General features: G+C 37.8%; 2 protein-coding genes across 2 annotated transcripts in view; both read left to right on the forward strand.

Annotated features, from left to right (window-relative positions):
* The window catches only part of LOC131427363 (E3 ubiquitin-protein ligase MIB2), a 95841-nt gene extending 85080 nt beyond the window's left edge, over positions 1-10761 (forward strand). Inside the window, exons 4-6 of the mRNA XM_058590485.1 lie at positions 4588-4889; positions 4948-5602; positions 7891-10761. Of these exons, the coding sequence (XP_058446468.1) occupies positions 4588-4889; positions 4948-5602; positions 7891-9838 (2905 nt within the window). The 3' untranslated portion in view covers positions 9839-10761. The remainder of the gene's footprint in view (positions 1-4587; positions 4890-4947; positions 5603-7890) is intronic.
* Positions 10762-16044: 5283 nt separating this feature from the next.
* Positions 16045-27260, forward strand: LOC131427364 (D-3-phosphoglycerate dehydrogenase). The gene is made up of 6 exons (XM_058590486.1): positions 16045-16335; positions 16395-16445; positions 20398-20552; positions 26144-26496; positions 26564-26782; positions 26858-27260. The coding sequence occupies exons 1-6, from the start codon at positions 16252-16254 to the stop codon at positions 26992-26994; spliced, it is 999 nt and encodes a 332-aa protein (XP_058446469.1). The 5' UTR covers positions 16045-16251; the 3' UTR covers positions 26995-27260.
* The last annotated feature ends 242 nt before the right edge of the window (positions 27261-27502 follow it).

Consider the following 27502-nt stretch of genomic DNA (forward strand, 5'->3'; position numbering starts at 1 on the left):
ATCTATATTTCCCAAAACAATTTTAGGGTTCACATTCGATAGTGTTCTAGTCGATTAGTTCTAAGCTATATAACTAATTGAACTAATCATTGCTTAATTCGAAACCCTGAATGTTATTGATTGATCTGCTAGAATCAGATCAATTGTAGAAAGATTCCTCGTAGAAGATAAATTAATTAATCTATTTTAAATAAAACTGGTTTAAAACCAGCGGATAGTTCATCATGAAGAAATCGTACTTCCTGATTATTTTTTTGATTCCTCTACGAGCATTTAGAATCCTATTATAGATCGATATATTGTGCATTTTAACAGTTATCATTCGATTTATTTGGCCATCTACGCATTGAAATCGTAAACATTGTTTATTGACTGACAGATACATTAGAAAAAAAATGATGTTTTAAAAGAGCAAGCCGTGGCAGCCGAACGATTTTCCGAAATCTTAGGTACATCTAATGATTTTAAATTCAATTCTATTACTTAAATATTTAAAATTTTTGATCTGACAGGACTTTGTTAATAGTTTGTTTTCATCACAATCACAGCATGATAATTCATCTGAGGGTATCGTTCATTGAACAGATTGATTCGCTGTGCCATCATCAGTGTTTGTGATTGCCGATAATTTGGCAGAAAGTGGCTCGATATTTCTCTACATTGTATACAACATTTTCAATCCGGTAGAAGATGCTACAAGAACTCGAGTCTCTCGATCAGAGCTTAAAATTGTCACGCATTCTCAATGAAAGAAACCATTCCAGCAGTCTCATTTTCAATGTTTTACTGTCTCATTCGTAAATGACCGACACCAGAACAAATGAAGAGAGACGAAGCATTTTCGTTTCTCATCGAAAAAATTAGAGAGCATGATTGCCAACGTCACTCTTTCCTCTGTGACAAGACGAAACCATACTAACGTCTTCAGGTAGCAACAGCAGAATTTCAATTCTCATTCTTTCATCGATGTATTGAAAATATGTGACGCTTGGCTATAAAAAGCGACTAAAATATGGCAAATCGAAGTAATTACATCTCAGAACTTCTTTGGAAACCAAAACTACTACAAATTCTAGCACCAACAGTTAAAACTTATTGCGAAACCTTTTTCTGTCGTTTTCAATTCTCACAGCTTTGGTTGAATATCGACACTGCATACTATGGGATTTTCACTGAAAACTGCAAATGACTGAAAGGGCAAATGAAAGAAAAAACACAATTTTGAAACTACTGTTCCGCTTATGTCATTGACTGGACATGGATTTCGTTCTCAGCGTTTGCAAGCGAAGCTGAGAGTGACAGTAATTTCTTGTCATTTTCGTCTATTTTTCAGTCAATGAAAATGACTTTTTTTTAGCTCTGCTCTCGATGCATGAACCGCGAGAGAATTTTTCTACATTTCTTCGCTCCACTTCATAACACTCTGAGTATTTCTCGGCCCTTAACAAAATATATACAGTCCGGCAATGATCGGCGCTGTGAGGAATTTACCAAGAGAGAATCGCAAATTAATAATTATCGCAGATAATTTGACTTGATGATTCTCATACTAGGTTAAAATATACAATATTTCAAAACCCTGGTCTGGAGCATTCACAGCTATTTTTATAGATACAACTTATTCAAAGGTTATATGCACATAGTTAGAATAAGCGGCAATAGTAAAATGATTCTATCGCAATTATCAACTGCCCGTATAGAATCAGGTCGCAAAACGAGAATAAGCGACCGTTTGTTGCTTCAGAGAGAATCCCCACAGCAGTGTGCTAACCCGTGATGCTCAGACAGCTCATCGAGAGAAATTCGCTCTCGCACTGGTGTCTATTCTATGTTAAATGAATTGTGCCGGTTTTTTGTTGCTGCGATGATATCCGTCTCTCTTTTATGGCACTGATTCAATCGTGTGAAGAGTTGCTAGTGAGCATTCTTTGATACGATAAAAGCCATCCTTGATTTTAGCGTTGTGGATAGGATTCTAGCTGTTGTTTGCGATCTATTGCTCCAAAAAGTTTAGACTGAACGACATATTGTTTCACTGTTGGGTGCAGTACTGTTCCGATAGTTTCGACGATTTTCATGAATGTATGTCAATACTGGGTTAAAAAGCTTCTGTATCATTTTGATTGTCAACTGTATTGATGAATTTCCGCGGGTAAACCATACAAATCATTTTGAACTTCCAGTGACTGAAGGCGTTAGAATACTGCTGGTCACAGAAAATAGATTCAAAAAACTTTCCTCCATGTTTTGTGAAATCGAAAAATAACTGATTTTCGGGACAGTTGATTTTTATCATTCAACTTATAATCTTGAAAGACAAAAATTAACATGGAAGAATTACCAAACAAAACTTTTATCAGAAGCTAGAAAGAAATAGATATAAACCAATTTTGTCGTCAAATTATGAAAAATTGGCGCCGTTTTACGATATGGAATCAGTAACCCATTGGATTTATTCTTGGTTAGGTTATTTTTCCACACGACATCTAGGCTGATTCTGCTCGGAGAAAGATAATAACGTTTGTATTGAAAAATTAACTTTTTTCGGATGGTGGTAAAAAATAGCTAAGACAGATAATTGCCTCTGATAAATTTCCGATGGAAGGTAATTATTTAAGCTTACTTGCAGAAAAATTCTACCCTTTTGGCAGTTAACCGGATGAAAACATGCGTGTAGGCACGTTTTTGAGTTCTTTTTTCCTTTGATATATCAGCTGCTTATGTAGTATGATATCAGATGTAACCATTCGTTGTAAGTAAAAACTAAAGATTGACGAATGAATATTCGCTTCGTGTTTTTCGTGTTTTTCAAAGAAATACAAAGACATAACGATATACTTTTGAAAGGGAGTTTTTTATTAAATGAGTTTTGAATCATAGATTCAATAGAAGAATTCGGTACTCTGCATGTCAAGCAAATCTGTCAATAACGTCATCAATAGAACGACGCTTCGACGTTTCTACTGAGACAGCAATTTGTTTTTTACTGCCATAAGCATAAGCCACTGAAGGTTCTCCTGAAGATGTACATACAAGATACTTGAAATTTTATGTTGGATGTATATGAAATGTGTGTACTCGAGCTTAGAGCGCCAAGTATTGGCTACATTCGTGGGATGGGGACAAAATGACTCATTATTTCATGTTCGGTACCATCCGACCTTCTTTCATCGAATAAATAGAGCCTGAGCTTGAGCGATCAGCCTTGGTTGCTACTCCGTTACTGATCGGGATTAGCTGAAATTGTACAGAGAATTTCTAGATGATCCTACCTGAAACTGGTTCATTGATTCATTGAAGTGATATACTAATTTTTTTTATAAAATCATTTCAAATCACCAAACAAAGGTCAACAGATTTCACGCGTGACTTGATTGTTTATTATTTCCGCTTTATTATTTCAATCATTTTTTAAAATTTTTGGTTAGCCTGGGCAGCCGGCTACCGAGAAAAAAATAATTTAATAAACAAACTTTTTTTTTCTTATTTATTCAATTATCCGATATATGTTATCTTTATCATTAACGTTGTAATATTAACGAAGTTGCGCAATAGTGGCTTTGTATCATTAAATTTACAGACTTGAAAGACAAGCTTTAACGTGGAAGAAGAAAACATACCAAATAAAACTTTTCTCCGAAGGTAGCCCCAAATTGATGACTTAAATGAAGAGATAATTTAGTAAAATAGAGTAATTAGAAGAGAAACGTTGAAAATATGTAATAAATGAAAGAAAAAAGAAACTACTGCCATTGTCGCCTTCTACGACATGGAAGCAGGAATCCAGTAGATCTATTCTTGGCTCATTTTTTCCGCCGGATTCCACATCGCATTTTTTATCATGTTATACCTTTCTCTTCTCTGTTTATAGGTAACAATATTCCTAAAGAAAAATAAAAGTGATCCTATTAGGCATATGTTATCTTAATGGCAATCACATAACCAAATAGATTCAAAAGTCATTCACCTATCACCCTATAATCATCGAATCGATGTAAATTTAAATCATGATCTGATAATAACGTATACAAAAAGTAAGTAATTTCTGTGATCACTCAAATCCAGCAGTCTTTTATCTTGTTCCCCTTCATTCAATCATCGCTCTAATGACCATTGTGTCATTCCAGTGCTCCCTCTTGACTTGGGAAATTCCTTCCATGATTCATAAACTCGCCAAATCCGCGAATCGCCCAGTTGAAACGCGTTTGCTGCGATAAACATCCGGCTCATTGCTGACCACTGAAGAAGAAAGTTTGTTTCCCTTTTCAGTTTCGGCTGTGTGGAGAGTCTGATCAACGATCCTGCGTCTTACGAGCTGTTGAACAATTTTGTAGTCACTGTTAATGCGCCAAGTCTGTTTGTTAGTGAAGGTGTTGTTAAGCTTCGCATCGCTGCCCATCTAGTCGTTTTCATTTTCCACAAACTGCTTGGCGAAAAGTTTGCGCCTTTGAACAAGGGTTTCTCTTTTGTAAAAGATCGATTTCGGATAAGGCGCAGAGAAATTCATTTTTTTTCTTTTTCATGTATGATATGGACGATGTGTTTCATTGATGTATGATCTGTTTTTTATAATCTCTTATCTACTAGTGTTTGCGTTCCGCCACGTAAGGAAGCTATCAAAGTACAGCTGAAAGGTATTTTCGTTGGAGCACGGGTTGTACGTGGACCGGACTGGGAGTGGAACAACCAGGACGGAGGACCAACCAAGACCGGGCGGGTTATGGAAATTCGTGGCTGGGACAACGAATCGTGTCGAAGCGTAGCGAATGTATCTTGGGCATCAGGGTCGACGAACGTGTATCGATTAGGACACAAAGGTAACGTGGATTTACGGTACGTGCAGCCAGCAGTTGGAGGATATTATTATAAGGACCATATGCCGGTTTTAGGTGAGCTAGGTTTTTTTCTGATATGAAATTGTTGTAATCATTCGTTTGTTTTTCGCAGGTCAACCAGAAGAGCAGCAACCGGTATCTCCCCCGGTTCGCTCGCATTTCAATGTTGGTGATCGCGTTCAGGTTGCCATTCCGGAGGCAAGATTGATGGCACTGCAACAGGGCCACGGTGGATGGAATCCACGAATGGCCGAATATCTGGCGAAGATTGGCATTGTTCATAGAATCACGGACAAGGGTGATATTCGAGTGCAGTACGAAGGTTGCGCTAACCGGTGGACGTTTCATCCGGCGGCGCTCATTAGGATTTATAGTTTTGCTGTAGGAGACATTGTTACCTTCATCACGGATGCTGCGAAGATGCAGCAGCTGCAGAAAGGTCACGGCGAGTGGGTGGAGACGATGCACAATGTGCTGGGAAAGTCGGGTAAAGTGATCAAAATTTACGGTGATGGTGATTTGCGAGTGCAACAGTGTGACGACGACCTAGCGTGGACGGTCAATCCAAAGTGTGTGAAGCTAGAGCGGTCGCTGATATCACAGGCGACGGCTACCGAACGGTCCAACAGTATGATGGATTTGAGTAACCAGCGTACGAATGAGCATCACATGACGCCACTGTCCGGACTGTCCGGGACGTCAGCTGCCGATCGCCTGGTGCGTGAAGCTGCTCAAGGAAATATGGATTTCGTGCAGAATTATCTCAGGTAGGTCGATCGTTAAAAACCAGTGGTTTCCAACCTTCCTAAACCTAGTTCTCCACGGACCCCCACGTTTAAAGTTAGTTTAGTATGCTAGAAACACTCTATTTCTAAAAAAATATAAACATAGTATCAACGGAACACTGAAACACAAGTTTAAAAAACGACATGACCATTAAAACCATAATTATATTGAATTTGAGGCTATACAACAACACGTACTGCTAGAAATAATTGCTGTCACCAAAAAGTTAAGGTTAGCAATGCCGAAATAATCGCTAGTTAAAAAAAAGCTAGATGGCGGACCCTGTATGTTCGTATAATGTAGATTTCGACGTTCTAGCTCTCCTTTCCGCTTAGTTTGTTTTTTCATTTGGGTATTTTTCTTGAAGAGTTGAATACAATTGTTTGAACCTTAAAAACCTGTTTTAATCCACCTAGTGGTGCTATAATACCTATCACATATAACTCGTTTTCATTAGTATTACAAAGGAACTCTTCAAAAGACTTTACTTTGAATAGTGAATAAAGACGAAAATGTTTGTTTGGGCATACATTAGCATAACCTTTTCAATTTTTAACAGTTTTGATACATGTTAAAGGATTTCTTCGTGTTTTGCTCTAAATGATGGTATGAAATTTTAAACACATCTCATCATGTTGCTTCGGAACCGGAAGTGAGTTGCGAACAAAGGTAAAAAGCAGTATATTTTTATGGACGTTGGCCCTTTTATTTGAGTCTAAGTTTGTAAAAATCGACTCATCTGTTTTTGAGAAAATGAAGAGTTCGGTTTTTGAGCTTTCGATCACTATTTCTGGTGCGTCCGGAACCGGGAATTGGGAACCGGTATAGCTAAAAAAATTTAGAAGAACTTTTACGTTTTTATCGCATTATCGTTCTATATGACAGGTAGCAATTTCATACACACTACCCTGTATTACCGGAACCGGAAGCCATATCTGGATGAAATTCTACATCAACTTATGGAAACATGATACTTTTCATCTTCCGATGTACTTCCGAAACCTGGAACGATGATCCGGTATACCTAAAATCATGTATTTGTTCATCAACTAATCATAATCTGCCTGATTGAAGAATTAAACGGCTATTTGAATGTATTTGGTTTGATTTTTCTGTGTCATGTATGAGAATTTTTTTATACTTAACAGCCTGTAAATCCGGAACCGGAAGTCGTATTCGGATGAAATTCGGTAGGCTTATATGGAATTGTAAGACCTTTTATTTGCACTAAAGCTTGTGAAAATTGGATAAGCGGTCTCAGAGAAACTCGAGTGAACTTTTTTAATTCACTTGGCACATTTTACCCCGTAACTCTGGAACCGGATGACAGATCTAGATAAAACTCAATAACAACCTATGGGATTATAAGGCCCTTTCTTTGAATTCATTTAATGTAGTATGTACATTTAATGATTTTGAATTGAATTTTATTGGATGAGAATCTAATAATCAATAATATGAATTATTGGTTTCGTTCATTGAACAGACGTCACATGTTTGCGAACGAATTACCACAATTTTAACAGCGTATGTTCATATAACAATTTGTTGTACCATGGCCGAAGCCTTGATAATAAATTGAGATAGTGTGTTAGCTTGGCAGTGCCATCATGCCGTTTATATTTTTCCCATCGAATTGAAATTTTCACTTTCACTTCTGGTAGGAACGAAGGAAGCTCATTTCGAAATGCTCTGAAATAGCAGGCATATATTGTTGTTGGTTTTTCAGAGCAATAAGCGTCAAATTTAGGAATTTTGTTTTGTGTCGTTAAAATTAGATTTTGTTAGAATATCGTATATGTTGTTAGATGGAATCGGTTTTACGGGAGGAGGGTTGTTTCTTGTTAATTCATAATTAACCTTAGGTACATAAAAAAATAATAAAAACAGTGGAATTAGAGAAGATACTCAAACAGGGAAGAAGTTATCGGGAAATCAAATCAGGAGTAATTTCGTTACACTTACGTGTCGTGAAATTTTGAAAATGCGCCCAGCTGAGCATAGTAAAGAAAGATATAGTCCAACGTCAAAACGCTCACTTCAATTCAATGCGTGCACCTGGTATTTCGCCTAATGTGAATTAACTAATGGTGAATTAACTATCCGCTCAGTTGATATGCGGCTTGCTTATCCTCCTAGATGTCATATTCTGGGTTCTCTGTTAACATCAGTTACGATATACCCACAGAATTTGCAATGCGAATAGCCGAACATTACTCTAAAATAACACATCATTAATTCTGTTTTTTTTATCTTCTTCTCCTTTCAGTGCCAACTTGGAGGAAGTAGATTGCGTAAGCGGTGGTAAGACCTGCCTGCAGGTGGCCGCCCACCAAGGTCACATAGAATTGGTCAAATATTTGCTTTCGATCGGTGCCAACGTCAACGTGGTGGATAAGGAAGGTGATTCGACGCTGCATTATGCGGCGTTCGGAAATCAGCCGGATGTAATGCGAGTTCTGCTCCAGCATAATGCCAATATCGATGTGCTGAACTCGTCACACTGTTCGGCGTTACACATTTCCGCCCACAAGAAGCCACCGTACTGTGTGAAAGTGCTGCTCGAGTTTGGGGCGAATGTGAACGTGCAGGATGCGTACGGGGATACGGCACTGCACGATGCAATTGGCAAGGAAAATACTGAAGTCGTGGATCTGCTGTGTAACTGCCCCACGCTAGATCTAACGATCAGAAACAAAAGAGGTTTCAATGCACTGCATCATGCTTCGCTGAAGGGAAATATTCATGCTGCAAGGAACATTATTCGATTGGCGCGGCAGCTGGTTAATGTACGAAAAGATGATGGGTTTTCAGCACTTCACTTAGCAGCACTTAATGGGCATTCAAAAGTGGTTGAGGTTTTGGTGAAAGAAGGACAGGCAGATATCAACATTAGAAATAATAGGAGACAGACACCGTTCTTGCTGGCAGTGTCACAGGGACATACGGCGGCCATTGAAAAATTGGTTGAACTAAAGTGTGACATTGCGGCGAAGGATGAGGATGGTGACAATGCGATGCATTTGTGCATCATAAAGAAAGCAAATCTTTTACAGGACGTATCAAAATCGGATTCACCCAAAATTTCTGAAATGTATAAATCGTTGGCCCCACTCGGAAATGAGAATCGATTGATGTATGCGTTGCTGTGCTTTCTAGCAAAGGAAGGCTGTCCAGTGGACATGAATTATAAAGGAGCTCGAGTACTGGAGTGGATACCTAGTCAACAAATAAAGGATATTATTATTGGTTACGAGAGAAGCAGAATCGCTAGAGAGAAAGCTTCCACTGCTCCATCGGCTACGGATCGATCTTTGAACAACTCTCAAGAAGAAGAGGAAGAAGATGTGCCAGTGAATCAGATGCAGTCGAATTTAGAGGCAATGTCGCTTGCTGGCAACAATCTGGACGAAAATGAAGGCAATAATCTGATGTCCGAAGGAGCGGCAAGTCCCGGTACAAGTGGTCTAGGGCAATCGAATCCGCCGACACCGGCACGAAGAAATCGTGGGCATAATCGCGAAACTGCCATCGCAACCCCTCCACCTGTTCCAAGTCATACACCGAATGTAGTTGCGCAGGATGATGATTCTAAGCGAATGAACATCGAAACTGCCGTGACCAGTGAACCACAACTATCTGGTCCCAGTGCACCCTTAGATAGTCCAGCACGTTTCCAATCACCAAATCGAGCCTTATCGCCTACAGTAGCAGGTACACCGGAATCCGGCGGAAGTTCGAATAAGCATATCAGCCGGCGACAATACTTGGATAAAAATCCAAACCCTTCTCCGGTAGTCGTCCCATCTAGCAGTCCACCGAGTATCAGTAGCATCCCTCAGGAATGTATAGTTTGTAACGAACAGCTTTTACTGATCGTATTCGAACCCTGCCAGCATCAGATTTCCTGTGAAGAGTGTGGATTACGAATGAAAAAATGTCTCTCGTGTGGTTTGTGCATCGAACGACGCCTGACCGTTGGAGGAAAACATTTGTTCAATCCAAAGGACGCCCGATTGCCGTCTGCCGATCGTTTACGGTACCTTGAAAGTAAAATAATGGAAATCGAGGAAACCCACTGTTGTAGTATCTGCATGGAGCGTCGCCGTAACGTGGCATTCCTGTGCGGACACGGAGCCTGCTCGAAGTGTGCTGAACCGCTCAAAATTTGTCATATGTGCCGGAAAACCATCACGAAGAAAATCAATCTCTATTGAATATTACATTGTTCACAACAGCCCTCTTCAAGTTAGGTCGCGAAGTTACCAAAAAATACGAAATTACAAGATATTTACCGTTTCTTCTCCGTTCCGAAACTTTGTGCTTCAGTGTAGTCACTCCGTCTTCAAGTCAAAAACCTCTTTTTATAGTAGATAGTATTGTCAAAAGAAATGTTTCCCTTTCTACTACCAGCGTATAACTTCTTCCTTCTTGTAAATAAGCCGTATCACAGGTTTACTAAGAGTATTTATGTGCATGTTCTTCCAAATTACTACAAAGAAAAGAAAAACGAAAATAAAAAGTCAAGGGTGGTACTTTAGTGGCTGTTCAGAAGTCAAAGTTGTTTCGCTTTCGCCGATAATTGGCACAGTACAGTAAAAGATGATAGAATCGAACCGCATTCTAAATGGCAGAAGATTTTTTTCTCTGCCTTATTAAATTAGCCATCCGCGTATTCGTTGCATAGACCATTGCAAGCTAGCTGGAAATGCTTTACTCGGTAAACAACCCACCCCAGACCAACACTTTTGTACCAAACCCGCGTGCACTGTGTTCTGCCATTATGTGACTGTTTTCCTGTTTCTAGTTAACTGTTTTATTTATTATTTGATAATCAACGGCAGTTGAAGTTTTTGTCTATTTTGTACACTGAAGGAATCCATTGTCATTGTTTTCGCACGTATTTTTTTTTATAAAAATAATATAAACACAAGAGCTGAACGAACAACAAATTCTACTTGAAATATACGTTTTTAATATATATTGTATATCAAAATACACGCGAATACATTACCAAATTCGATTGTTATAAAAATCATGAAGAAAATGTGAAGAAGTTGTTTGTACGCACACAAGACATGAAGCATACACACATTAATAAACTGATATTTATTTCATTGTATATCACAAATAACAAGAAGTTGTTTCATTTATTTCCCTTTGCTTGGGTCATAAGAAGCAATATTAATGGAAAAATAAAGAGAAATACCTCCGTTATAGTGACACGAAAGTTCGATGTGATTGCGTAGAAACCCCCGTGATCTTCAGCCTTTGGACTGCTTTGCGGTTACTGACTACGAGCACTTCTGTCTTGTGATTTGCAGCTTCACTCCATTTATCCATCTTTCGACAGTGTCGTCAGTGATGGATTCGGATACCAGTATTTCGACTTCATCGGTTGATTCGCCAGATACCGCTAAGACAACGTCGTCTGCAAACCCACCGATAATGACGCCTGCCGGTAGCTTCAGTGTTAACAAACCGTTGTACATTGCGTTACAGAGCGTTGGGCCAAGTATTGATCCCTGTGGAACACCTGATGTCACTCTAAACGACCTCTGCCTTACGTTGGTTTCGTACACAAGGACTCTCTACGCATATTGTGTGTGTGTGTTTTTTTCAATTTTTTGTACGCATTAATCTGTAATTTCGACAATAAACCCAATTTGCTACTATTTTGATTCATTGTTTCTCATGTGATTTTGCTCACGATATACTTCCTGGATCAAAAAGGTCCCGAAATCACCACCCTGTGGCGCTCTCAGCCACTCGATCAGAGTTTATTTTTTATTTTATTGCCGCATCTGTCATTGATATTCTATCAAAATTTTCAGCTTGATACCTGGTCATTTGTAAAAGTTACTGTGTTGAGTGCATGCTCTGATGGCTCTGATGGCCATACCGAAAACTAATGTCGTTTTCGCTTGAGAAAACTGAAACTGACTCAGGGTAGTTTCCTCAAACAAACACTTTTCACGAAACTGTGTTGGTTACGCACTTAGCAACGGCGATTTGAGCAAACCTGATATAAAAACCAAGTTCGAAACTGACTCGATTTTCAGTTCAACAACGTTGAAACTAGGTTTGAAACTAGCTTCAAACAAACGGCTTGACAGCAGTTAGAGTGGAAACTGGGTTAGGTTTGGCATCAATCGAAAACGACATAAATATGAAAAAAATGTTTCGAGGATTGGATCAAGCGCTGGCATAAGTGTGTTGCAGTCGATGTGGAGTACTTTGAAGGGGACAATATCGATTTTGATGAATAATCTTGTATTTGTATTTTCTGAATAAATTCCGGGAACTTTTTGATCAAGGCAGTATACCAGCAATCCCACCGTGTGTATCTCACACCTGTACTGTACGAAACAGCGCACACGAGGTATAAAGAAAATGTCGAAAATTTCGCTTTGAATCGTTAAAATTTCGGTGATTTATTGTTTTGAGCCTCAAAATCATATTTAAAAAAATCGCTTCAAATACTGTTTTATAATTTTTAAAACATCCCCGTATAATGGTATAGTCACCAATCATAGTTTTCTAAAACCAAATACGCATACCAAAGCAAAAATTGAAAATTCCAAGCATACTTAGTTATTGTAAATTCAAGTACGAAAATTTAAATGTTTTTAGTTTTTCGAAAATCGATCCAGTTTTTTGGTGAAATTCACAACACGCGCATTCCACTGAATTTCACCTTAAAGTCGGTGCCCCTCATAACCTCATAACTCGTTTGAAATTTGGAACTCTATTTGTGTACATTGTTAACGAGGTAATGCTGGAGAGTTTTTTTTCCAAATTTGTTAATAATTCATAAATTCACCGATTTTTATCGCAACAAATATCATACCATAAACTAACTATACTAGATATTGATATGCATTCATGGATATTGTTTGGGTTATACATGGAATAGTTAATTACGCTGATCAAATGGCACTTTCACATGCGGGTGGAAACATTGTTATTCTTATGTGTAGTAACGATCCAGATGAGTTTCAGTTAAAAAGTTATTTTTATCTTTCATGTGTAGTCACAATCTCGTTTTTCAATACGGTACAAGTGAAATCAAGTTCTGGTTTGAGTTATGGCAACTACTAATTTTTCCTCATTATTTCTGTTCCCAACTTTCTGTTCTTCCGAATGAATACAACCCTGACATATTAAAAAAGTAAGGTTGTCTTATTTTCCTTCACACCTAAGACCTTCACACCTTCTTTCGTCGTGAAACCACCCACCTGCTATGGAAGCTGGTTCCTGAAACCGACGCATTTTGTTTTGGTGGCGTTGTTGTCAACAATATGTTAAGAGCTACCGGGGTGCGTGAAACTAACCAAACTATTATTTCATAAAGTCAAACAAATCGTCACTACTTAGAATCAAAATTCAAGGCATCAATATTGACAACTAGATAATGCGATCGTCAATAATGAAGAAGAAACAAGAAACGTTATTGATCGACTTGCCGGGAACTGGATTGGACTTCATGGATTCCTTTCCGCAGTGGTTTTTTTGTGAACGGAATTGTTTTTGCGGAAAGTGTAAAAACATGTTATGTTTATCAATGCTAATGATTGAATCTTGTGGAACAACGATCAACGTAAAGTAAACGATCTGTTGTTTATTTTATTTCTAAAGAAAAGCTGAAAACAAATTCGCTTATAAACATTCGCTGATTCATCCCAACAGAATAAATGCTAATTCTCGATTAATGTTAGCAAAATATATTAACTACATGACTAATCGATAGATAATAATCTGAAATTGAATATTTTAATGGCATTTTACGCTCCAGTTTCACTAAATTTATGTCAAAGATTGCGTATAGAAATATTATTTTAGCCTATTGAATTGTTCCATAGTAGTTTTAAGGTAAAAAGCTCTCATTTATCCTCGTTTGGATCTCGGAAATTACGATTGCGGAGATTACCACGAAAGTAAAAGTGCGAGTGAGTCTTTTTCAATGCTTTTCAAAATTCGGTACTGGAATAGTACATTTTAAGAGATCCTCCTGCTATAGTATAGTATAAATCTCTAACATTATTGTTAAAAGTAATAACTGATCCTTTTCCTGAACTGAAAATATTGTGATTGTTTAAATACACAATAATTTCGATGTTATTAGTAATAAAAATGAATCGTTCTAGATTTCAAATGAAAGCAGTTCGTGGCACGCTGGTTCCATCCATAGGAAAATAGCGAGCAAAACTTTTTGAAAAATACATTTGCGCTGACCATGATATCTTAAAAACTGTTTAACTTGTTTTTAGTTTTTTTTCAGAATTTTAAGCAACAAAAAGATCGATTTTCTAGTTAAAAAGATTTTTTTTACCTGTGAAACCGAATCGTTGAAACACACCACAATTTAATAGTTCCATAGTTTTTCTAAAGTAAAAAGCTCTCATTCCGCCTTGTTTGGATTTCGGAAATTACCATTGCAGAGATTCCCACGGAGTTAAAAGTGCAAGTGAGTCTTTTTCAATGCTTTTCAAAATTCGGTACAGGAACAGTACATGTTTAGAGATCCTCCTGCTTAAGAGAATTTATGTTTTGTTCTCAAGTTTTGTTAACTTTGTTATTCTTAAGATCAACAAAGTCCTACTTCACGTGATTAGAAATAATAATAAATTTTTCACGTAACTAGAAATAATGGTAGATGATAGTTTCGTTGATGACAGTGTTTACTTATTGTTACAGAGCTTCTGTTTTGAAAAACTTGCGTTAGGTTGGGCTCGGTGATGAAGTAGCTCGATACACTATGAGTGTCATAGTGTTCCATAGTGAACGGTTTACTGATATGAATTCACACGAGGCTTGCTGGTTTTTCTAGTCGACCAGCGGTCTACATGCTTACCTCCCGTCGTAATCGAAGATTACATAAGAAGGAATTGGTTTCTTTATGCGCAAGCGTTTGTGTAAATCTCACTTACTGTATCGGGTTACCTTACATAATCTATGATTGCAAAAAGTCATATTTGTGTAATATTATTGTGACTGAAGAGCTGCAAAACTGCTTTCTGCACCAGACTTCGCGACACGTTCTTAGTCCTACACGGAAGCACAAACCTACCAAATTTTAAGTATTTTCCTTGGTTCCGTTCATAGGGTTCTATAAGGCCAACGCAAAAATGTACTTTTTGACTTTCACTCAATTTTAGATTGAATTCGATTTACTTTATTATAGTTTATTGAACGAATCTCTTGCCGTTGGGTGATTCACAACATTTCAAAACTAAGTGAAAAGTAGCAGGATAATTGATACTCTTTAATTGCTGTGTATGTACTAAGTATTACACCATCCAGCAAAATGAGTCATTAATGCTGTGTGAATTGAATTTCGTGATTTGGAAGTTTGTTTGTTAAAAATTATTTTCAACTTTAAGTTTTAAAAATCACACGTTTTTTAGCAAGAACTCAGATAAATGATTTATTGGACGTTGTATCGTAACGATTCGTAATACGTATCTGTCCAGAATAAATAATAGAATCAATAGATTATATTAGATTTTTACTAACAAAGTATTATATTAAGACATCGGTGGAAATGTTGAAAACTTGATCACTTAACTGTGCACTTTCTTCTTTGTTTTTGAATATTTAACGAATATAAAAAACGAAGACTTAGTTCATTTCGTCATTTTAGAATGAAGTAAAAGAATTTATTCTGACAAATAGATGAAAGCTACAGAAAGCAGACCGGAATACTAGTATTTGTATCTATCACTATTTTGCGACATTAGTTCGAAAAAGTGTAGTAATTTCAACATGGTAAATAATTTTTCTTTAAAGCGATTCATTTCCGTTCTAAAAAGTTTGACAGAAGTTAGGGTTATAACGGTTGTGTGGCATCAAGAGAAAACGGCATAAATTTACATTTCTTCGTTTTGTCTTCGTTTTTACGACTCATTCTATTGTTTTCCTAATAGACACTCGTATCGGGAAAAATGATTGTAATTGATTGGTTCATTATTATTATTTGAATCTTTGTTCATGTAAATACAAATTAGAAATAGTGTACAAAATTGATCTGTTTTTAATTTTAAGATGTTCCTTAGTTCATCACGTTCCTGGTGAACATAATATAGTGAATACGTCAGTTATATTAACACAAATGATCATACTAGCAAAGGTTGTGGGGCAGAGATGATCTTAAAAATTATACGAAACCCTGATAATGCATGTAACTGTTGACAAGAGAAGATAACGCAACGACCGAAGTGATAGTGAAATTGAAAACAAATGACGAAGAGAATAAACACGTAAACAACGGGATGGTCTAGGGTTAACAATTTCATGTATATGTATTTGTGGAAGAGTCCAAGTGATCGTCACTTGTGTTGTAACCTTATCCCTTTCATACTGCAGTTGCAGCATCTACAGCTACATGCAGTGTAAGTGCATTTGCTGTATACTGAAGTACCTGTTTAATGATCGACCGGTTCCTAGTTCTACAAGCATAGCGGGTTTATATGCGATGGGGACAGAAAGCTGATGAGGTTCCTTAGTTTCGTTGAAATTGATAGTAGCAAACTTGGTGCACATAGAAGTGGTTGTTCTGTGAACTTAACTCGAACGAATCTTAATTGAAGTGACAGTTTTTCCTAGAAGTATTGTGATCTGGCCTCCAAAAATGCCTGTGCAGATTAAAAATGTGCTCGTGTGCGATGCAGTAGATAATGCATGCGTGAAATTGCTGCAAGATCATGGAATCAATGTCAGTTGGGATTCCATTCATGTTGATATGATTGTGATAACTTTCTTTTGTGATCCTAGGTCGACTACAAATTGAAACTCACCAAGGAACAGTTGGTGAAGGAAGTGAAGGTAATATTTGTTCTTGATTTTATTTTCGGAAATTTTAATTGGTATTTGGTGGAAGTGGGATTTAGTAAGTTTATAATTTGATGGTTTTATTTCTGTGTAATTTTTTCAATTTTCTGTTCAAAAACGATTCGATGAAAGTTATTGATAACAATAATATTATTATTATCATACTTATATACTCTTCGGTTCGATCAAAGTAAAATTCAATAGTCCTAGAGTTCCTTTTTCAAGTTTTTTTTATGGAACCGGAAACCAGTGATCGGTAGAGTCCCTGTTATAGTGAGTTACGCGGAGAGAAAGTTCGTCAAACTGGGGTTCCGGCCACTGCACGATCTTTCTGTTATTTATTTTGGAAACCTGTCTAATTTGATGAACTTCAAATGGAATCAAAAACTTGAATTTGTGTCAGTATTCGGTTTGATTTTCTATAAAAGTGAAAAATCCATTTACTTTGAAGATCATATTTTGTTCACTTTTAATGCAGGTGTTCTTGTCACAGAAGAAATAGAACAGTTACAATCGGTATTATCATTCGGTATAACCAGCCACAAGCTGAGTGGTTTCATTCACTTCATATATATTATTCTTAGAAGACCCAACCAAATGACCACCAGCTGTGGGCTGAATCCTCACTGAATACGTTTACCCAGCTAAAATCGATATAAAAAAAATTAAATCACCCTAGTTTAAGTAATTATAAGAAAATGCCCTTATGGCATCTTAGAGCTAACAACGCAACGTGCCTTAATAAACTTATCTTTAAAAATATTTTAGGAAAAAGTATATTTCCTATACTTTTTCCTAATAACTCCAGAATAGAACTCCAAATGCAAAGCCTTAGTATTACATTTCATTGCTTGAATTTTACCTTCTCGTTCAATAGGCAGTCAATTCATAGCAACCAATTTGCAGATCGTCGGAACGAAATTCGTTGGTATCAACGTTGGTACTGACGTTCACTTATTGAGTCATAACCGAAAACATTACATCCTAGCTTGCCTAGTATTATTTTGGCATTTGAAATGCCTTACTCTTTACTATGCGTGGTCAGATGTCAATTAGCCGCATTTGATTTTTTATCATAATTTTGAACGCTAATAACTCAGTGATCTGTGGATGGATTTATATAATTTAACTACCAATCGATTCTGAAACATTTAACTTAAACATGTATGCCAATGTCGTTTCAGTATTTCAATAGCAAACTATTTAAAAATTTGTTAGAATCGACCAATGTTTTACTAACCAATCACGGCTGGGAAAATGATGTCATCCTATTAATATTTCGATCGTTGGTCTGCACCTAGAATAGGTAGGTTTTACGTCATGCAAGAAAAAGTATCTTTCTCTTCTGCATCGCATGAACGTTCGCACAAAAGGGAATCTCTGAATATGTGCCATTTTACAATTTTAACTTTAATCGACAGGCAGCCGCGAACTAAACAGGTAGTTTGTCGCTCGCTGGATGCTTACTTTTTGGGTGTGTCATATAATTCCATCTGTTGCACACAGTGTTTCCTTGAGTATATTGAATATGTTGATTTTACGGAAACTAGCAGGCCAATTTAGAGCTTTAGTTTTTTATCTAATTTGAAGCGCTTGTATTTCGGTAAGTTGTTGATGGATTTTCCACATTTAACATGAGTGCAGTGCTGCGTTGCATGCCAAATATGTGTTCGTTTGTGTGGGTGTTCACCGCATTTGATTCACCGGTGATCGATTGGGTTGCTAGGGTTACCACTACCACCATGTTAACTTCTCTCGGCGGGATTGTTGGATGAGTTGTTGAGGGGAATTGAAACTGAACACAAGTGAAACTGTTGACGATTGGAAACGTCTTAATGCTCAACACGGAAATTCGAATTGAATTACATTTTTTTTTTTGGATTGTCACTAGTTCAAACCAATGTTTCAAAAATATGAGGGCGGCCCGGGGAAAACGCTTTACTTTTAGAGTAAGCTCAGAGCTTACCGTAATTTTAAACGCTTCTCATTAGGTGATTTGAAGATGGAATTATATTGTTTCTCGATGAACATTAGATTAGGTTGCGCAACGGAAGCCAAAGGTCACAAAATAAAAACAAAAAATCTTATTATGAATACTTCTCGAACGCAGTTGACAGTAATGGTTCTCATATTTCGCTTCGTGTCGACTGTTAAACTCCATCTAAATGTTGGAGCGCAGAGTTCGGACACTGATAGAGGACTAACGACCATCATTTAGCGAAAAAAATTGGACATGTCACTCATTTTCGTTCAAACTATAGGAAAGGATATTGCACCTCGGTTCGATATTTCTGAAGAGTTACATAAATAGTTTAAACTTTACGTCTGCTTAGCGGTTTAAATTGAGCTGCTAAGTGGCAATTGAAGTTCAATTCGAACTAATTTAAGCATTGATAAACCGAAAGCGAAGCTTGAAAAAAAAATAATGTGACTTTCTTTACTATTCTTTACGTTTCGTCCTCGACTCGTCAGTGCAGAGCAGTTCAAATTGAACTGCTTAGTGCAAACTTAAACAGTTCAATTTGAACCGCTAATCAGACGCAAAGTTAACGCTACTTGCGAAACACTCAAATTGCATCGAATGTCTTTACTGACTTTCTTGTCAACCCCATATTTTGGATTGTAACATGAAACTATAAATGCTTCGATTAGGTAGGGAACTTGACGTAGTTCTAAACGGGAGCGGGTCATATCGCCGAAAGCCATTTCGCCGAAAGTCGTTTCGCCGAATGCCATTTCGCCGAAAGTCGTTTCGCCGAAAGGGTCATTTCGCCGAAAGGGTCATTTCGCCGAAAGGGTCGTTTCGCCGAAAGGGTCATTTCGCCGAAAGGGTCATATCTCCTGCATGTTATGTCTCCTGCATAACTGATGTGGCGCAGCCACATAACCGAAGCCAAGATGGCTCGGCGGCACAAAGCCGCCGAGCCGACGCCAGCTGAGTCGGCCGCCGACCCGCCGTCGGAAGCGGCGGCCTCTTGCATACAAACCTGTAACCGCCTCGTTTGCCCGGTCTACTCAAAGCTAGGTTTCTTTGCTTTAGTTAGGTCCGAACGAGCGGTAGCGAGGTCGGACAGCACATGATCCAAAACGATGTGGCGTAGCCGCATTAGTTGTTTTTTCATTTTCACTTAATAAACGGAAAATACCACCTACATTTGCCTGGTAGATACACCTATGCAATTGCTTTGGTGCTTACTAGCTAATAGTCAACAAGTTTTCTTGGGAACTACTTTCTGAGGATCATGAATCAATCTTTATTCAAGAAGTACAATGGTAGGTCAACAAAACGGGCGTTAACGCTATCATCTTTTGTTTTGTCTATAATTAAAATTAATTCTAATTACGATTTCAGGATTCGGCGAAATGACCCTTTCGGCGAAATGGCTTTCGGCGAAATGGCATTCGGCGAAGTGACCCATTCGGCGAAATGACATTCGGCGAAATAACCCTTTCGGCGAAATGACTTTCGGCGAAACGGCTTTCGGCGAAATGGCTTTTGGCGAAATAACCCTGATCCGTTCTAAACAAACAGTTTTTTTCTTTCTTGTGCAATAAATAACTCATTTATAACGCAACCTAGAACAGCACGAATGCGACCGAATCCGTCGTTATAGGAGAACTGAGAAATAAAATTTAGAATACTTGAATTTTAGTGAAAAAAAGTTCCAAGATAAATTTTGATTGGGCTATAATATTTGCCGCGCAATATCAAAATATACCTCTAGCCGACAAGCTGAACGTGCTTATTTTCCTCAGTTTGACAAATCGATAGTTCCGGCACAAATCGCGTCACAGATAGAAAGGGGTGTTTAGTTTTCCTCGGTGATGGTTTCGAGTAGAAAAAACGCGACGATGATGGAAATGCTTCTGCTCCATTCTTATGAATCGATGATCGTCTCGTTATATCTTGGTGATAATGTTTTTATTGCTTTTTCATCTCCCTCAGGGCTATGACGCACTCATCGTACGCTCGGACACTAAAATAACAGCCGAAATATTGGACGCGGGCGCTGGTCAGCTGAAGGCAGTGGGCCGGGCAGGAGCTGGCGTTGACAACATTGATATCGGGGCCGCCACAAGGAATAATGTTCTGGTCTTGAAGTAAGTTGCTGTTGTTGTTGTTGTTGTTGCACGATTGTATGATTGATTGTGTGTTTATACATATTAACTTGTCATTTCTATTCGAACAAAAATCCTAAATTGATCATTCCTTTCAGTTCTGATGTTAAGCTTGATATGATTAAAGTACACATCTTATAATAAATCTTACAAGTTATTCTTTTATTTGAACGTCACAGTAGAAATAAATGCGTTGTAAAATTTATGTAATGTGCTAACTAACTAACTAACTGACAAACAAGAGTGTATTGTATTCAGTTTCCTAGCCAATCGACTTTGAAACAATTCAATCGAATTAGACATAGAAACAATTGATATTTTTTAATTAGGTTTATAGTTGAACCAATTTTTTCAAATAATGGAATTTTTGATTGTTGTCAAACTGAATTCTTCCTGAATTAATGAAATTCAACTTAATAAAGAATTATCCTGACCCCGCCAAAAGTTACAAGAGCATAATATTGTTTCCGATGACTGGAAACAGTAGAAAGTTATCGTCATAAACTGAATCGCTCAATGAGTTATTATTTTAGTACAAAAAAAATATCATCATCGTTTTTCTATTATGAATATTTGAATACGATGCTAAAGCTTGCTTCATTTAGAATTGGAACAAACTTTTGCTCATATTGTGGCGCTCCTGGTGGACGGATTTGGAAGCTCTTGGCGCCCACGTGTCGGGAATTTTGTCAGCTTCACGTATGATTTTTGACATTCCGAAAATCGACTGTACTTTGTAAACAATCAACATGGAAGCCGAAAGAAGGAAAAAAAAATTGTGCACAGTTATTTGGAAAATCCATTGTGGTCTGCATCTAGGCTAGCTAAACAGCTGAAATTGCCCAGAAATACCGTATGGCGCGTTATCAAACGGTATAAGGAAACATTGACGACGATTCGGAAGCCTCAAGCCGATCGTCGGAGTCGAACTGACGACCGGAAATTGCGTGGTAAGAGTTTGAAGACGATTAAGAGGAATCCTAATCTGTCGGACCGTGATTTGGCCAGAAAATTCGGTGCTGCCCATAGTACCGTGAGGAGAACTCGACTCCGGGAAGGAATCAAGTCGTATCGAGCTAGCAAACAGCCAAATCGGACCATGAAACAGAATAGTGTGGTCAAAATTCGTGCTCGGAAACTATATGACCAGGTGCTGACCAAGTTCAACGGGTGTTTTCTGACGGACGATGAAACCTGTGTCAAGGCTGACTTCGGTCAAATCCCAGGTCAAAAATTTTACTTGGCAACGGCTCGGGGGGATGTTCCAGCCAAATTTAAATTTGTTTTTGCCGACAAATTTGCAAGAAAATTTATGATTTGGCCGGGCATTTGCAGCTGCGGCAAAAAAACGAAAGTTTTCGTTACAAATAAGACAATGACATCGGAACTATACCAAAAAGAGTGTCTCCAAAAACGAATTTTGCCGTTCATTCGATCCCACGACCATCCTGTAATGTTTTGGCCAGATTTGGCAAGCTCTCATTACAGCAAAGCCGTTTAAGAATGGTATGCAGAGAAAGTGGTCCAGTTTGTTCCGAAAAATCTTAACCAACTCAACTGCCCCCAGTTCCGCCCTATTGAGAAATACTGGGCAATCATGAAGAGGAGACTCAAGGCAAAGGGAAACGTTGTCAAAGACATCAATCAGATGACGACCTGGTGGAATAAGATAGCTAAAACGATGGACGAAGAAGGTGTGCGCCGCCTACTGAGCCGTGTTACAGGAAAAATTCGAGAATTCCTTCAAAACCGTGACGAATAATTTTATCCGTATTTTTTCTTAAAAGTATGAAGAAAACGCTACATTTGTATAAAAAAAGATCTTGAATACAATAATAAATAACTGAAATACAGGCAATTGTCTTTGATCCAATTCTATTTGAAGCAAGCTTTAATACAATATTTTGTTGACTTTTGATCTATTCACGTTTTGGGTGAAACTAGTTCAATGTGTAATTTCTTCATTGTGCAAATGACAAGTAGTTTTGCAATAGTTGCGAACATGGCGCAAACAGTTCTGAAAGAGATGTGGTGAACATATACAGTTGAGTAAAGCTTCCAGAACGCATCGAATCGCAATGAACGGCAGAATACGATAGGGAAATCACATGCGCAGAAGCCCTACACTCAGATGTGGACAAACCTTCCAGGACTCCTGTTTTTCTCACCGTAAGTTTGTTGTCCTAGAAGACGTTAGGAAGCAAAAGATGCCAGAGGTGGCCAAAAAATACATGATTTAGCAAGCGGATCAGTCCATTTGTGACAGATTTTTTTTCAATAACTATTTATTGGAATATGAGTTAAAATTAAATTATTAGGATTTAAATTGGGTGTTCAGCCACAAGTGGTGACTTTTCAACCCTATTATATGTATGATTTGGTTGTTACCATGAGGACATCATTTCCTTCCGCAATTCTGAGATTTTTGTGTAGGGAAAATTCTAAACCTACTTGTATTGTGTAATGGGGAAAAGGAACTTATATACTAACTTACTAACTAATACAGAGAGCGAATCGATTCAATTGAAGTTGCATCGATTTTTGTCGGAATTTGCTTATAATATTATGTGACATTACATCTAATGGTTCTATATTTGTGAGTCTGTGTAACTCATTTTCACTAAACCAGGGAGGACGCTTCAAAATCATTTTCAGAATTTTATTCTGAATCCTTTGAAGCGTTTTCTTCCTGGTGAAACAACAACTTGACCAAATTGGTACTGCATAAAGCATGGCTGGTCTGAAAATTTGTTTATAAATTAACAATTTGTTTTTTAGACAGAGCTTAGAATTTCTGTTTATAAGAGGATATAAACATTTAATATATTTATTACACTTTGCCTGGATTCCTTCAATGTGATTCTTGAAAGTGAGTTTTTTGTCATACGTTAAACCTAAGTATTTAGCTTGATCAGACCATGTCAATTCCAAGCCATTCAATTTGAGAATGTGATTATTGTTTGGTATTAATTGCGTTTTTGCTGCATTTGGTTTAATTTTCCATTTTGACAGATAATCACTGAAAATATTTAAACTTCTTTGTAGGCGACTTCAGATCACTCTTAGATTTCTACCTGTGGCTAACAGACTTGTATTCAATGAACAGTTGTTTTTGCGAATTCCACAGCAATATTTATGATGTTATGAGTAATATGAGAAAGGCTTCATTTCACCCCTAGGTGGATTAAAACAGGTTTTCTTAAATATGGGTTCTAAAGACTATTTCAGTTCGTTGTGCTTCGATTTCTTATCATTTGCGAGACTCGCGTGGTCTACGACTAAAAGAGTAAGAGTAAGTATACAGATTTTCAATACAGAATTTTGATTTCTCGATAGCAGATTTACAAATTTTTCTGCTGAAAAATGCTGATTTAAATGTGACAACTCTGGTGAAAAATTGTATAATTTCGAAATGAAAACCCACGAAAGGACACAATTGTTGCTGGGTTCAGGTGGTGCTGATTTCAACGAGAACTTGATCTTAAACGATCGCATTGGTTTCAACTGAACAAAACAAATAATGTTGTAATCATTCAGTTTTGTAGGGAGTTGGAAGCAATTCAATTCACTAGATACAATAACAACTTGCAGTATGTGCAGCATGGAAACATCAAGTACAACATATCAGTTTATGTAGAAGAAAATACTAGAGAAGTGCATGATCTCATGATCTTCCTTAAGCCGATAGGTTTGCAAAAGTTTTTCTCCGGTATTATGTATGGCGTACGATTGTTTTGCATGAGCTTAAAGAAGGCTACATCTTTTTATGTGACTTTCGGTCGGGACACAAGGATTCCATGTAAATTCCATGTTGCTTCCTCTTGTACCTAAGTCAGCGGTTCAGAATATAAAGCACTAATCTAACGACCAAGATTTCGTAGGTTCGAGTTCTGGCTTGGAAGGATTTTTAGTCATGCAGTAGTCCTGTACACTCACGCGTCGGCTGCGAAGTTTATTGAAACAAAAAGTCAAGCTTCGCATCGGAATGTACTATCCTGACTTTGCTTTTGCTCCCCCTTTATTCGATGGATAACAATCTTCACCAGGGGAGAAGATAACAAGATCAAATGTTAAATGGCCACGTTAAGCCTAAGGGCTAATGAACCGAAAAAAACGTTATGAAAAGTTAAAAAACAAAGTCCATGATGAAGAGCGGCCTAGTATTTATGCTAACTAAGGCCAAAACACTGTCTTGGCAGGTGAATTCCCTTACCTAGGATGCACTCCTGTCTACACAACTTGACCAATCTTTCAATCAACTGATTCAACTCACTGAAAATGAGCTTTAATGTAGAGGGGTTCAGCAGGCTAATACAGTGGTTAGGATAAAACGGTGATTACTTTTCTGTTTTTATATTACTGTAAGATTTATATTTTCTAATGATGATAACGTCTCAGAGCAGCATCAAATTAAGTTGTAAAGGGTGATTTTTTAAGAGCTTGAGAACTTTTTTAAACAATAAAACGCATAAAATTTGCAAAATCTCATCGGTTCTTTATTTTAAACGTTAGATTGGTACATGACATTTACTTTTTGAAGATAATTTCATTTAAATGTTGACCGCGGCTGCGTCTTAGGTGGTCCATTCGGAAAGTCCAATTTTGGGCAACTTTTTCGAGCATTTCGGCCGGAATAGCCCGAATTTCTTCGGAAATGTTGTCTTCCAAAGCTGGAATAGTTACTGGCTTATTTCTGTAGACTTTAGACTTGACGTAGCCCCACAAAAAATAGTCTAAAGGCGTCAAATCGCATGATCTTGGTGGCCAACTTACCGGTCCATTTCTTGAGATGAATTGTTCTCCAAAGTTTTCCCTCAAAATGGCCATAGAATCGCGAGCTGTGTGGCATGTAGCGCCATCTTGTTGAAACCACATGTCTACCAAGTTCAGTTCTTCCATTTTTGGCAACAAAAAGTTTGTTAGCATCGAACGATAGCGATCGCCATTCACTGTAACGTTGCGTCCAACAGCATCTTTGAAAAAATACGGTCCAATGATTCCACCAGCGTACAAACCACACCAAACAGTGCATTTTTCGGGATGCATGGGCAGTTCTTGAACGGCTTCTGGTTGTTCTTCACTCCAAATGCGGCAATTTTGCTTATTTACGTAGCCATTCAACCAGAAATGAGCCTCATCGCTGAACAAAATTTGTCGATAAAAAAGCGGATTTTCCGAATGGACCACCTAAGACGCAGCCGCGGTCAACATTTAAATGAAATTATCTTCAAAAAGTAAATGTCATGTACCAATCTAACGTTTAAAATAAAGAACCGATGAGATTTTGCAAATTTTATGCGTTTTATTGTTTAAAAAAGTTCTCAAGCTCTTAAAAAATCACCCTTTACATTTTGAAGAGATGATGTATCAGCTGTTCCGTTTATAGCGATGCGATTGTTGCATATACAAGTATCTTATTGTTGATGCAATGGATTTTTGAATTATTTCCATCGACCTGCTTGTTCTTTTCCACACACGAGGCACTAAAAATAGATCCACATTTCGTCATAATGTATCGAAAATAACCAAACATATCCTTACCGTTATCACCATTTTGTTTACTTCGTCAACAGCACCCCCGGCGGAAATTCAATCTCGGCCTGTGAGCTGACATGCTTCTTGATAGGAGCTTTGGCTAGACCGATTTGTCCGGCGGCTGGCAGCATGAAGGAGGGTCGCTGGGACCGTAAGCTTTACTCGGGTAGCGAGCTTTATGGTAAAACACTTGCAATTCTGGGTCTCGGGCGAATTGGGCGGGAGGTCGGCATACGAATGAAGGCATTTGGAATGCGCGTCATTGGATTCGATCCTATTACCACGCTGGAGGAAGCCAAATCGGCCGGCATCGAAAAGATGGAACTAGAACAGATATGGCCACTGGCTGATTATATTACCGTGCACACACCGTTGATTCCGGCTACAAAGGGTGCGTAGCGGCATGATTGCGGTCGATAAAAATAGTTTCATATGTTTATAAGCATTTTCGATTATAGATCTCATTTCGGCGACAACGTTGGCCAAGTGTCAACGAGGCGTTCGGGTGATCAACGTGGCACGCGGTGGAATCGTGGACGAGGTCGCACTTTTGAATGCGCTTGAAAGTGGACAGTGTGGTGGAGCTGCAGTCGACGTGTATCCAGAGGAGCCGCCGAAATCGGAAACCACTAAAAAATTAATCAATCATGCGAAGGTTGTTGCCACTCCTCATCTCGGTGTGTATCAAGTTTTATTCTTATACCGTAATAGAAATTGATGTTTCCTTTTTTATTTAAACGCAATTCAAACAGGAGCAAGTACGTCAGAAGCCCAGGTGCGTGTCGCAGTGGAAGTGGCTGAACAATTCATCGCCTTGACGGGTACTTCAGAACTTTACAAGCAGTATGCCGGTGTTGTCAATAGGGAAATTTTGAAGAATGTGTTTTAAATTAAATTGCTAGCAGTTATTTCGGTCCATGTCACTCAAGCAGAAAATTGAATTAACTCGTCGATGACAATATTTTTAGTGATTATATGATTATAATCTTATCTTTTCGATTGAGAGATTGAACGTGGTCCACAAAAAACAGTATACTAATCATCAGGAGAGTTATGATTTTGGAGAATTGATTATTAATATTGATACCAGAAAGTTTGGAAGACAAACTTTTGACTGATGACATCAATTATAATAAAATCATATAAACTCAAAAATATTATTTTTAATAGAACACTTCTCTTCCCTGAATTCCGTTCTGATTAAACAATGAAGCTATTATTTCGCTCCGAAACTTAGATCTAGATGTAACTGTATTCTGAGAGCAAATTCAGCAGTTGAAAATTAGAATTGAAACTGGAACAAACGTATTCCCAGCAGGCTGTCTTAGTTTTATTTATTAGCACAGTTCTACAACGGTATACGCTCTCTTTTTATATTTTTCTCTTTTTATATTTGA

This window comes from Malaya genurostris, chromosome 2 (assembly GCF_030247185.1).
Source record: "Malaya genurostris strain Urasoe2022 chromosome 2, Malgen_1.1, whole genome shotgun sequence".
Lineage (NCBI taxonomy): Eukaryota > Metazoa > Arthropoda > Insecta > Diptera > Culicidae > Malaya > Malaya genurostris.

Bases quoted from the DNA above. Each gene is read 5' to 3' on its own strand.
- LOC131427364 (XM_058590486.1), top strand. From the start codon at position 16,252: ATGCCTGTGCAGATTAAAAATGTGCTCGTGTGCGATGCAGTAGATAAT. The intron at 16,336-16,394 runs GTCAGTTGGGAT...TTGTGATCCTAG, and splicing joins TGCAAGATCATGGAATCAAT to GTCGACTACAAATTGAAACT. The intron at 26,497-26,563 runs GTGCGTAGCGGC...TTTCGATTATAG, and splicing joins GTTGATTCCGGCTACAAAGG to ATCTCATTTCGGCGACAACG.